General features: G+C 32.0%; 1 protein-coding gene across 1 annotated transcript; it reads left to right on the top strand.

The window, feature by feature from the left end:
• Positions 1-1,040: 1,040 nt before the first annotated feature.
• On the top strand, positions 1,041-3,564 carry LOC110691034 (heat stress transcription factor C-1-like). The gene is made up of 2 exons (XM_021867971.1): positions 1,041-1,409; positions 2,669-3,564. Exons 1-2 carry the CDS (start codon positions 1,194-1,196, stop codon positions 3,410-3,412), a joined length of 960 nt encoding a protein of 319 aa, XP_021723663.1. The 5' UTR covers positions 1,041-1,193; the 3' UTR covers positions 3,413-3,564.
• The last annotated feature ends 10,063 nt before the right edge of the window (positions 3,565-13,627 follow it).

The raw sequence follows: 13,627 nt of genomic DNA, 5'->3' as shown, positions 1-13,627 counted from the left end.
ACCAAGAGTATAGTACACATAATAATTTGACCTCGATCCACACAACCTCGCGACATATAATAGTAGTGACATACCAAAATCCGGGGCATCCATACCCTTGGGTGTTTTTGGCTCTTGAGCACAATTGGGAGATCAATTTATTTATTTTTCCTACAAGTATAAAACTATAAACTATCAAAGGAGATAGTACAGTTGAGTCTGTTATCACTTGGCACGCGACAAAGAGGGGAGCGTGTGTTGTAACCCAAAATATCTAAGCACTGCACACTGTGGACCAAATACGTGTAACAAAAAAGGGATCAAAAGCACAGGTTAACCTTTTCTTGCTATTTTAAAAATATCATTTAAATGGCATTTACGACTGCCACGATATTATGCGTTACTGTTTACACATCGGTGTACTCCCCCTTTTGCTTTATAATCAATTAGCTAATCAAAATTATATGGAGTACGTAATATTATACTCTATCTGTTTCATAATAATCCCAATACATTGACCGACATATATGTTACTCCGTTATGTACAGTTTTGATCATAAATAATTATGATTAGTTGTTGTAAAGAATTATAAAAGCTCGATCTAATGAAATATAAGTAAAGACTAATCCAAAAATATAGTCAAAATAAACATATAAATAGTGCAAAAACCAAAGGTTCGATTATTACGAAATGAAGGGAGTAATTTTAGACCCGTTCTTTAACTATCGCTGTAAAATACTGTGTAAGGACACAAGGTCGAATTTGCATTGTTTTACTCGGTTGACTACATGTTCTTGTTATACTTAGACCAGATTAGATAGATATATTCTAGTTAAGAACTTTTATTTTCATTTTATTCAAATAATTATTACATCAAACCACACTTCAAAAACACCTTATTTTCAAGTGAAGAGAACAAATATTAATAATATAATTATTGCAATAATTAAAGAACGAATAGAGTACTTATTATTAAAATAAGTAAATAAATATATAAATCATATGATGTAAGTTATATTGTTGTCCTCTTTAGTCTATATATAACAGATAGATACCCACCACCACCTCTAAGCTAAGCACCTCACATTTGTCTCCTTTTTTTCCATACCCTTACTTATTTCTTCCTCCCAAAAACAAAAAACTCCCAATTTATATTATTCAAAAACAGATTTTAAATAAAAAAACAGAGGAGTGATCGTATGTGAAAGGGTACATGGTAAAGATGGAGCAAAATGGGAATATGATAGCGCCTTTCGTGATGAAAACATATCAGATGGTCAGCGATCCATCAACGGATCATCTTATCAGTTGGGGAAGAGCTAATAATAGTTTTATTGTTGTTGAACCTTTAGAATTTTCGCAACGAATTCTTCCTTCATTTTTCAAGCATAACAATTTCTCTAGCTTTGTTCGACAACTTAATACCTATGTAAGTTTTCCAATCTTATTATTTTTTTTTTTGAATTAGAGTGTAAAGTATAAATATGGGTTCAATTCTAATTTAACAAAATTTCATGTATTATTTTCAAATTATTTTTAGGGGAATTAAACAAATATTTGAGTTCTTTGTTTAAAAGGGTTACCTATACCACCAACTTTAATGTAAACTTTCACAAGGTAGATAAGAATATTTACTCCATTTGTTTTGGTTAATAAAGCGTACACTCCACGTATTATATTTTCACAAAACATACACTCTACGAGTAATTAGTAAGTAGGGTTTACTCCATCTGTCCGAAATTAGTTTTATATCCATAGTTTACATTGAAGTGCTTCGATTCTACAATTGGTTGGACGGAGAGAGTATATGTAAATTTTATTTTATGCTGGTATATAGAAAATTAAGGTTTAAGTTTGAGCTTGGATGACTTTTGCTTCTTTGAGTATATTAATTTTTTTTAATGAAATTCATGTGAAAAGAGGGATGGGCACTAAGGTTTAATCCATGTCGAAGCAAGAGGTCAAATGGGACCATTACCAATTTGTATAGGGTCCCTTTGTATTTATATATAGATATGTTGTTTATATTATCGATAAACGATATTAAAAATAAATTCGAGGTATATAAATACAAAATACCTCATAATAAAAATCACAGGAGTACAATTTTATATATATATATATATATATATATATATATATATATATAATTTTTTTCAAAAAAAAAAAAAAAAAAAAAAACTGAGTACAATTATATTAATATGAGTTATGTTTTTCTTTTGAATTTACACTAGACAAATACAGTAAGATATTTATCTATAGTTTGTCATTGTATGATTTGTATCGATATCTGACTTTTGTATATAGAAGTATAGAACGTTTTCATTATTTAAAAATCATTTTCGCGTTTGATGTAATATTTACTTTAGCAAGAACAGTTGGTGAGAGGTGACGATCCCACAAATGGTTGTACAATATTATTATCTATAACCTTTCAAGAAAAGATAATCACTTGTAAAAATAATAAAAATAACTAGTAGAGTAGTATCGTTTTTTTTAAAAGGTTGAGATTGTATGTTTTGTTCATATTTTGTACCCTTCTAATTGTAACAAATCACTACAAGTAAGAAATGTTAGCATACAAAGCATGAAAAATTGATATATAATACATTATTTTTTATGGGGCAAGTAAAATGAGACGAGATTGTAAAAGATTATTGAATACTTGTGTTGTGATGTGGGTTTCAGGGATTTAGAAAGGTAGACCCAGACAGGTGGGAATTTGCGAACGAGTGGTTCTTGCGAGGGCAAAAGCAGTTGCTAAGGAATATAGCACGCAAGAAGCATACCAACCGGCCCCATCCCCACCTTCAAGATGCTGATGATCACGAGTTATTAGTCGAAATCGAACGGCTTAGGGAGGAGCAAAAGACGTTAGATGATGAGCTTAAGGGGATGAATCGACGGTTAGAAGGGACCGAGAGACGTCCTCAACAAATGATGGCCTTCCTATGCAAAGTTGTTGAGGATCCCGAGATTTTGCCACGTGTCATGATGGAGCGAGATCTAGCTAAACATCTATGTAGTGGTGGTGGCGACGAAGGTGCTGCCAGCCCCGAGAAGCGGAGGCGACTCTTGATGATGTTATCCTCTACATCATCCTCCGGCATGGCCCACTCGTATAGTGAGGAGGATGAGGGTACGAATGGAGGGGCAATTTCGTCATCTCATATTAATTTCGACCCACACTCTCCCTCGTCACCCAATACATGTAATAGTCCTATGTATTCAAATAGGTTACAATATAGTAAAGGACAGTATAATTGTATTAGTGTTAGTTCTGAACCATTACCTTCGGATTTGGTTCCAAATTATGACTATTTTCAAAGGGATTTGGAGAATAGTATATATTTAGGCCATAATCCTAATTATATGCCCTTGAAGGAGGAAAATCCATCATATCCATTTTCACTTTTAGATGGGAGCTTTTAGGATTTTTGTGAATTGGTTCTATTGTACTAAATTTGGTTTCTCATATGACCCTTTTTAATTTTGTTTTCTCTTCTTTACGTTTTCTTTGTAAACAATAGAAAATTATTAGTGTGAACTTATGTACTATGTATAATACACGTGTAAGTTTGTTATTAGTCAAGTTTAACATCTATTTGATAAAGTAGGGTCATTAATTCATTATGTATAAGTTGAACATCATGTACTATCTCCATTACAGGTTATGTGCAATGATTAGACATTTTCCCTCTCTACTTTATGTCAAATCCTTGCACATAATCTGTAACGGAGGTAGTATATAGAATTAGTGTATATAGTGATTGACACTGATTTTATGTGTTCTTATATTTGATTGGTGAGATTGAATGTGGTTTGTGAGTTGTGACTTTGTGTGAAGACAAGGATGATTTGTTTGAGATAGGACCTTAAACCAATGGATGTCCTCGATCTATTCTAGTCATCAATTTTATATGAAGCTTTTTGTTTGAAGTGTAATTACTCTTGAAACCTCTATCTTATAAAGAAACAGATCAGATTTTATTTAATTTCTAAGTCAACATTAGTAGTTTGTTTTAATCTTTAAATCACTCTTAAACAATAGCTTGATTTCATGAAAAGCTGTTGAAAAATTAACTCAAACAGTAAAAAATGTGTATTCAATTCAACTCCAATAATTAAGCCAGTTCATTGACATGTGAATTTTGATGTATTGAATCTATTAAGAATTGAATGGAGTATTATATAGGCTCTTACTCAAGAGTTTAACCTACTCAACCAAGAGCAAAAATACATCTAAATTTGAAGGGGTGGGGGGGGGGGGATTCAAGAGCACGTTAATTGTTTGGCGTATGTGTATAATTATTCTCAAAACCCCCTCCAAAAAAAAATATTCAACTCAAGTACTCAGTTATAATTGTTTTGTCCGACACGTTTACATATCAGATTTATGTAATGTATTTTAAGTCTATAAAAATTGTTCTTGAAAAATGTATCTAAACGTTTTACATTTATATATATATATATATATATATATATATATATATATATATATATATATATATATATATATAAAAGAACATTTTACATATATAGGTACATGAAAATATATTGTCATCCTTACTAAGACCTAGTTTGATATAGTGTTGCAACGAGTGTTTTCATTTAACCAAAAAAAGAGCATTTGCCAAGGTAATGACTTAGGTAGCGTTTTCAAAACATAGAGTGTATTAAGATTTCAGATATAGTATATATATAGTGATTTACGTTTGTCAATCGTATAATTACTATAACAGTCGTATATGTCTTTTATTATTGTAGTTTAATGTTTCAACTACTATTTTTAATTTGCTGAAAAATAATAATACCAACATATACTTTGTGTATTCTATATTTCTATTCATTTGAAAACTTTTCTGATCTTACCTTATTTGAAATATGAAACCTTTATGTAAACTCGTTTTAATTTATTTATCTTAAAATAAAGTAAAAATAAAGTGAGCCAATATGAGCTAATACTTAATATTTACTCTTCCATTTTAAAACGTGGAGGAGTTCACCTCTTTAAGACTAGCATACTAAATAGGAAAATTTGTAAATATTAAGTCAACATTTTGGCCGTTCGCTTTTATTACGTCAACCTTTTGATTATTTCTGAACACATCAACTTTGTAGTAGCATTAATTTTTATTACGTTAAAATAAAAAATGACTTGCAAAAACAAGTTAATTGCTTGCATGGAGCTAAAAAAGGCTAATTTTTTCAATTTTTCCATTTTTTATCCTACTTTCTATTCCACCTTTTTCCATCCTTCTTCTTTGTTCTTCTTCCCCATATTTCCTCTTTCAATTCTTACTTCATCTTCTCCACTCTTCCTCTTCATTCCCAAGAACTTTAACTCTTCAATTGTTTAATTCTTGTATTTGTTGTGGCCAGTTAGAAATTTACAAGAACCATATATAGTCAAACTAGTTTGAAGGTAGAGAATTACTTTGATCACAAAACCTCTTTATATGTACAAATAGTGCTTGTATTTGATGTTAATCCCCTTATATCAATATGAATAGACAATCCACATACTTAAAATTGCTCCAAAGTGAATTAGTTGGCATTATTAAATGCTAACTTTTATTTTTTGGTTTAAAAATGTTAATTCATTTTTTTATTTCAAATTTTAGAAATTACTAAGGGCTTATCCGGTCACTGGTAAAAAAAACGTAATAAAAATTAAAAGGTTAACGTGTTTAGAAATAATCAAAAGGTTGACATAATAAAAGCAGATGACCAAAAAGTTGATTTAATACGTACAAATTTTCCTACTAAATATAGGTTACTTTGTATATTTTTATTGAAATGAGATATTACTTTGTATGGAGTGGAAAACTGGAAATTATGGATAAATTTATGGATGTAAAGTTGTAAGCATGTAATTATCGAACTTGTAAATGCGACTAGATTTCTTAGTAAAGTATGTGGACCTCTTAGGCCCCCCACCATACAATACAACAAGAGTGTCAATTTTAGGAAAATGACAAAATATTTTATAATTAAAATATAATTATAATAAATAAAATAACATTAGACTACAACCAATGGCAACGAGCCACCGGTCCACCACTGATCATATAGCATATTGTAAAAAGATTCTAAGAGTTTGTAATTGGTTACTTGCTAATTAACTTCCTCAAATACGACAAAGCTTTGAAATATTGCCGACCTAAGCATTTTTATTAGCATATTAAAACGATGTTTTGGATGTTAATTGATGATTAGTGTCAAATTTAGAAAATTAAGCCACATTAAATAATAGACAACTCATGTGTGTCTCTTCGTGAGGAATTTTAGGATACACTCCAATAATGTGGTTTGCTAAACATGAATACTTAACACTTAAGCTATTTCATTTCTAGTAAAAGTCTTTAAAAAGCTATCAATTTATAAATTACCAATTATGTTGACAAACCCTTTTTTCATTTACTTTACATTTCAAGAAAATTTAGCACGGACTACTAATTCTCTTAAATTTTTTTGATTTTTTTTTTAATTTTTTATTTTGCTTTTGTTTTTGTTAAAAAGTCAAAAGAACATGCGATGAAAATCGATTTCAAGATTTTTGGAAATGGACATTTTCTAACCAATTAGTTCTGTCAAGTTGATTAAGGATTATGAAGCATAAGTTACAAGGGTAGATGAAACAATATTTAATAAATTAAAGTACGAGCACAAGAAGAAGAAGCTAGTGTAATAAAACACAATACTCCCTCTTTGTAGTAAAAAAAGTGGTAATTAATCAGATAAATTAAGCTCCATTAGCTAAGATCTATATCCTCAATTGATAAAAACTACTCCCTCTTTTTATCAAATACACCCATTTTGATCCAGACAAAGTTTTATGCGGTTAATTTATTGTAACATTTTTACATTTTTATCCAATAAATGACAAATCTATAACTCATAGAGTTTAGTATTTGACGTCAATATCTTGATGCAAATTAACAAAAGACTAATCAATCTTTCCAATTATGCATCTTTCAACTATGACTATAAATGCCTAAATGGTAGGCCACGCACCCACGAAAACTCGTTGCAACTTTGCAAGCATGCGAGGGTTGCCATGTTTGTCTTCTACTTCAACAATCTAGTTTAGAAATCTCTGAGACTGAATAATGTTCAACTCAAATCTACTTTAGATGTTACAGCTGAAAATCTATAACCTACACGAGAAGTTTGCACAAGGAAACTAGCTAATGGAGCATTCTAACACTTTAAGTTAAGACACACGTCTATTAAGTAAACTCTTTCGGTACCTTCATACTCTGTTTTAACGATAGAATCAAAATACTATTATTACTTCACGATGTTCTGTTGTTATTTTCGAGACACTATTATTTGTAAATTTAAATTTAATGAAGTAATACTTGTAATAAGTTTTATATATAATGGGTATAGTTCATTTTTCTTGAAAATTGTGCTATTTCTTAAATATCAAATGTTTTCCTGGAGGACGTGCAATAATTGTTCACAGGTTGGTATATAATCAAGTAGAAAGTATAACAAAATTTAACATAATAAACATGAATATATGAAGAGATTGAAAAGAAAAGATGAGAGATAGTTTAATTAATGAATAGATAGGTCATGAAGAAGATGATCAAATTCATATATGGAGCATGTTGTGGCACACTCAAGTGTGGAAAGAGGGCCACTAACTTTATTGTCTATAATTTATTTTCACCTGAAGATGAAAAGGAAAATTAATTTGCATTGTGGTTTTCCTTGAAAATATATGTTTTTTTAGAAATCATTTTTCATTAAAAGTGATATGAGTTATGTCCAATCAAATAAAGCCTGAACTAAACTTTTAATGATAATACTTGAATTTATTGGTAATGTATTTAGGCATGTATGAGAAGAAGGTGAGTGCTATCAAGTATCAATATATAGAGCCATGTTGTCAGTTTTCTTAATAACCATGATTTCAATAACTTATGTTTTAGACTCTAGATATGATTATACTTTCTCTGTTTTTTTTAGTTGCAAAACTTCTCTTTTCACGCTTGCTAGTTGTTTTTGCAATAAAATTCCGAAATTTGAGTTGTGGGAGAGCAAGCTCCTCTAGTCAAACCGAGTCTTGCAAAACAAAGAAAATCAATTACCTCAGGGGGTGTTCCCGAGAAAGCCCCTACAATGGTTAAGTCAGCCAACAATGTTTATGTGAGAGGATTAACTGCCTTGATTAGGGATTCTGTTCATTCTGGGCTGTATTAGGTATTGTTGGGCCATATTAGGGTTACTCGGGATGCTTGGAATATTCCTGTTCTAGGGCTTAAGTGAGGGTATTTTGGTAATTTCCGTATTTATTGAATGTAGGCCCATAGGAAGTCCAAACACTGTTTGTTAATATCTTTAATTACCAATATGTAAATTATAAACATTTGATATTAAAATAGTATAAATCGAAATAAATCTAACATGACCCCACATGACTATAGCTTTGCTTAAGTTATCGTCAAAGCCCGTCAATGTGAAAAAAATGAATAATGTAAAAGCCAAATTGACCTCACATGACTATATCTTTGCTTTAGTTATATGACTTTTTTTTACAAAAAAAAACTACAGTGATACCGAACGGACCTTGATGATGAAAACTCTATGTTAATTCGAATTCTAAAGTTTAGAGCAGGCTTATAAAATTAGAATTGACCATGCTAAACCTTGATATTCTTAAGTAAGGCCCATTTAGTATATTTAATATTCTTATATCCAGACAATCTGAAATCCTAAAGCAAGGCCCAATTAGTACTATTCACTGTATTTGGGCCTTCTATCATGGCTTTTTAAATCCTAAAAAGCAGCTAAATAGTCCAATAGATTTTAAGGTGGCCTGATCTAAAATGACTGCGAAACTAAGATTGGATGCTTCAATTTATTGATCCTAACATTCTTAGTTGCAAAATTCAATGCGTTGACTCATACATCGTAGGATCATACAACTTAGCACTAAGCCACCAAAGCCTTAGGATTAATAAGAACCATATAGTGTTTTCATTCCAATTTTAACCCATAAAACATAGAATATTAAGCACAACAAAAACAAAAAACCATTACAATGTAAGAAATGCAAAAGGTTATATGCCTCTCAAAAAAGGATTTCTTGTTGAAAAAAAAAAAAAAAAAAACTAATCATCTTATAATATATTTAAAATTTGAGGACATTGAGGGTCAATGGAAATGAACGTATGATAGATCATAAATTTAAATTGTCATTACGATCAGTCAGTCATCTTATTTAAAATCTAAGATATTATATAAAGGCGAAATTTGGCCTCAACAGCATGAACTTTTAACAAGGTGTAAGCAGCTGGATAAACTTTGACTAGTAGCTATAACAATACAAACTTCTTTATTAGGTGCACAAAATATCATAAATGAAACTTGATACCAAAAATTTTGCCGAAGACATGGTATCTAATATTTTATTATTATAAGAAATCGTCTGGTATTGCGTGCCTCAAATTTTATGTAGGAAAAAAAATTATCAAACAAGGTTTTAGAGGTCAATTCAGTCAGATTTGAGATCAAATTTAACAAATAATTACAAAAAAATCGATCTGTGTGCTATAAAAATATCTCGGGAAAGGTCATAGGTCAATTTGGACCTTGAAGGATAAAAATGATATCAAAATTTGCAAAAAGTTGATAAAATATCAATATTCGATAAAATTTCCGATCCTCAATTCCTTTCATTTATGGTATTTTGCGCACTCGATGAAGAAGTTGGGGCTGTTACGGCTACTAGTCAAAGTTCATAATGTTATATGCATGTTATTAAAAGTTCGTGTTATTAAGGCTAATTTTGCCCATTATAAATAAAAGGTGATAACAATAAATTAAAAAAATGCTTGTCATAAAGGGAAAAATCTACACAAAAGGAGACTTTTATAGGGAAGAACCCACTAACATTCAAAAGTGATTTTGCTTTCAACATTTATTAGAGTACACATTTGAGGTTATGAGTACAAAACATATAAACAATGTCAATACGACAATACCCTTTAGTTGTATGAACTACGTACAAAGGTGGTGTAGATTCACTGGTGGATGTGAAAGTTTAGTGAAATAGTGTTTTAATTAACTAGTACTCCAAACACCTAAAAAAAAAACTAATACTCAGTAAAAAGTTGATCTATAAACCCAAATTTATTGCATGAGTTTCTATAATGCTATAAAATGATGAGGTTTTCATTTCAAGTTAAAAGTATATATCACCTAGCCCTAAAATTCTTCTTGCTAAAAGCCTAAAACTATTAACTTCCGTGGAATCTTTGTCGTATAGAATCTTTGACCTTTATACTCCGTATTAGTAAGTGGTAAGTAAGAAAAACCTTGCCAAGTGCATTTAAATTGATTCCTGGAGCAAAAAACATTTGTTGAAAGTATAGAAAGAAGCTTATATACATGAAATGTTCCTTTCATCAAGTACCTAAAAATCACATTTTTCCTAGAAAGTTGAAAGCTCATAATTACTAGAACTGTTAGATTCTTGGAATCTTCTCATAATTTATATATTGGGCTGTCTTAAGTCCTTAATATATTCCCAAAGAAGTGGATATAGTCGGCGTTTAAAGATTACGAGCCTAAGATTGAATGTTCTTGACCAGCTAAAAAAAAAATAGAAAAATCTTCAAAAATGAGGATGCCCCAATATATCTAACCGTTAAACAAATGATGTTGATTAGGAAGCGAAGGTTGTTATGTCGTGGAAGCACCTTGATGCATAATTTTGTCGACTCTTGTAATATTTTACAGAGGCGAAGGCTATTATAATATACGAAATCAGACCTACTCTGGAAATTTTGAGACTTGATGTCGAAAACTAACGAGATCATAGGGGACGCATTTTCGGGTCATACATACAATGTTGTTTGAAACCATATAGATATGTCTATATGACCATTAGTTGATCATATAAAAGCTCACGGTGACCTTGAGTCATTGAAAAGAGGGTATGCTACGTAGACAACTAAATTAACAGTCTAAATGCATAGTGGACAGTTTTAACTACTCTTAAAGTTATAAGGTCCATGGGAAGCACCTCGACCAAATTTCTTTCTAGGTCTAAAAAAGTCAAAAATTGTTTAAATCAAAGGCTATAATCCACTCTTTCATCCCAATTTTGGAGGTTTTCGATCAGGATCTAGTGTCGAAATTTTTCAAGATGGTAGGAGATGCATCCCGAAGTCATATAATATTGTTTGAAACCATATATGATCACTAGCCAGTCACGTAAATATCCTTTAGTGGTTTTGATTTTATTGTAGGAGCTAAGTCTTGTACATAAATGTCTAAAATTTTGAATTAGAGGCAAACTAGATGGTTTCAACCACCCAAATGACCTAAAATGTTTTTCATGTTTCTACTTTTAAGTAGTATGTAAAAACTATTATACCTTAATTTTTTTTATTAACTTTATTCATTGTATTTCCTAAATTACCCTTGAATTTTCCACGGCCTTCAATTTAGGAATTTTTTGACTTATTTTCGCCCGGAAATAAAAATATTCGAAATATTTATCATGGTCCATAATACCCTGCAAGCGTCCAATTTGGTGAGTGTAACTATCCAATTTGCCTTTAAACGACCAATTTATCGGTTTACAACTTGCAACGATTTCATTAACTCAAGCCTACCATGAACATTTATGACAACAAATAAGGATAATACATGGTACCAAACGACATTATATGATCCCGAGATGTATCCTCTAAAATCTCAAGGCTTTCCGATATCGGGCCTTGAAACCTCTAAAATTTCAAAAAAAAGCGTGGATATTAATTAGCCTTTATTTTTGGAATTTTTAGAATTTTTTCGCCCGAAAATAATAATTGCCTAAATGTTTACCATGGTCCCTAATATCCTTTGGAGTCCAATTGGGTGGGTGAAACCATCCAATTTGCCTTTAAACGGCCAATTTACCGGTTTATAACTAGCAACGATTTCATTAAATCATGCATACCACGAACATTTATGACAATATATAATGATCATTTATGGTTCCAAACGTCATTATATGACCCTGAGATGTATTCCCTTAAATCTCAAGATTTTTCAACCCCGTGCCTCGAAACCTCCAAAATTTCTCAAAAAGCGTGGATAAAAGCCTTCAATTTTTGAATTTTTTGACTTTTATTTGGCCTGTAAATAAAAATTCCCGAAATTTTTACCATGGTCCCTAATACCCTCCGGGAGTCCAATTGGATGGGTAATATTATCCAATTTGCTTTTAAATGACCAATTTACCAGTTTACAACTTGCACAAATTTCATTAAATCACGCCTACCATGAATATTTATGACAACATATATGAAAGGAATAGTGTCCTTCGAACAAGTGTATTATTCTGATAGCAGGTTCAGAATTATTAGAAAGCTAATATATTCAGTAAGGTCAAGTGATCGGAATGCCTGGGTGGAGGCCGCTTCCGATCAGTAATATTAATATAATTAATATTACAGCTTAATCTTGGCTGAACCCTTCGCGTCACACCCAAGCAAATATATGCAAACCAACTCGACAAATTAATTCGGAAGAAATTAATTCGTCGCCCGAGTGTTAAATAATTAGACATCGGTAATTCGAGCTTAGAGCGTCGAAACCGATCGTCGGAAGTCGAGTCTAAATAATAAAAGACGAGACGCGCAAAATAATAATAAATCAACAATATTCCCGAACATACCCCTAGCATCGGAATGCCCCGAGCATCCGAATGCTAGGGGCAAGACGAGTCGGCGCACCGTGTTGGCAGCCACGACCAGCCGCGGCTAGGCACAGCAGCAGCCGCAGCCGCACCACGCCACAGCAGCAGCAGGTGCGGGCTGGGCTCGGGCCATAGGGCCGTGAATAAGGGGAAGGTTTGAATATGGGAGTAAGTGGGATTACCATGTGGCACATGGTGAGGGAGAGAGTGGGGAGCAAGTTTGGTCCCCATCTCCAAGTGGTCCTCACCTACTCTCTCATGTATGCTTGACACTTGTTGATTTATTACTAGTTTGCTTAATAATTTTATTTTAGCTTTAAAATAAAATGAGAAAATCTCATTGTCCCACATTGATGGGAAAGATTTTCATACTCCATCATTCCCTATAAATACCCAACTTTGGGCATTGGAAATGATGCTTGAGTGGGAGTTAAAAAGAGCATTCCATAATATTGGAAAAACTCTTAAACTCATATAACACTCGGGTTTTGGTCGGACCTCGATAACCCCCAGGTAGTAGACCTTAAAGTTGTGTTCGCCTTTTTCTGGGTGGATACCGTTGGAGGCGCGGCGCTTGACGTGCTCGTAGCTTTCAAGTAAGAGCCCCGGTTTTTGGGCGAAGCTCGCTTCGAGGGTAAGATTCGTTATCTTTTCTTAGTGATTATTTATTTATGCTTTATGATTTTAATTGTTGCGAGTGGTTCCTTGGGTCGGGGTTTGTTTCCGCTGTGAGTCGGACTCACCAAACCCCAACAGCGGTATCGGAGCCCCGCTCATTTATTTTTATAATCATATTTTTCAAGGTTTATTTTGGCTTAATTTTCTGGTTTAAGTTGCTAATTAGATTAGTAGCTCGGTTTTATTTATTTTAATCCTGTTTTTAATGTCGATTTTGGCCCAGAACCTAGATTTTCGCCCAAGACTAGTAAATTTTGGGTGGAAAA

This window comes from Chenopodium quinoa, unplaced genomic scaffold, assembly GCF_001683475.1.
Source record: "Chenopodium quinoa cultivar QQ74 unplaced genomic scaffold, ASM168347v1, whole genome shotgun sequence".
Classification (NCBI taxonomy): Eukaryota; Viridiplantae; Streptophyta; class Magnoliopsida; order Caryophyllales; family Amaranthaceae; genus Chenopodium; species Chenopodium quinoa.
Note: the sequence above shows the minus strand (reverse complement) of the source record. Positions and strands in the feature narration are given on the sequence as shown.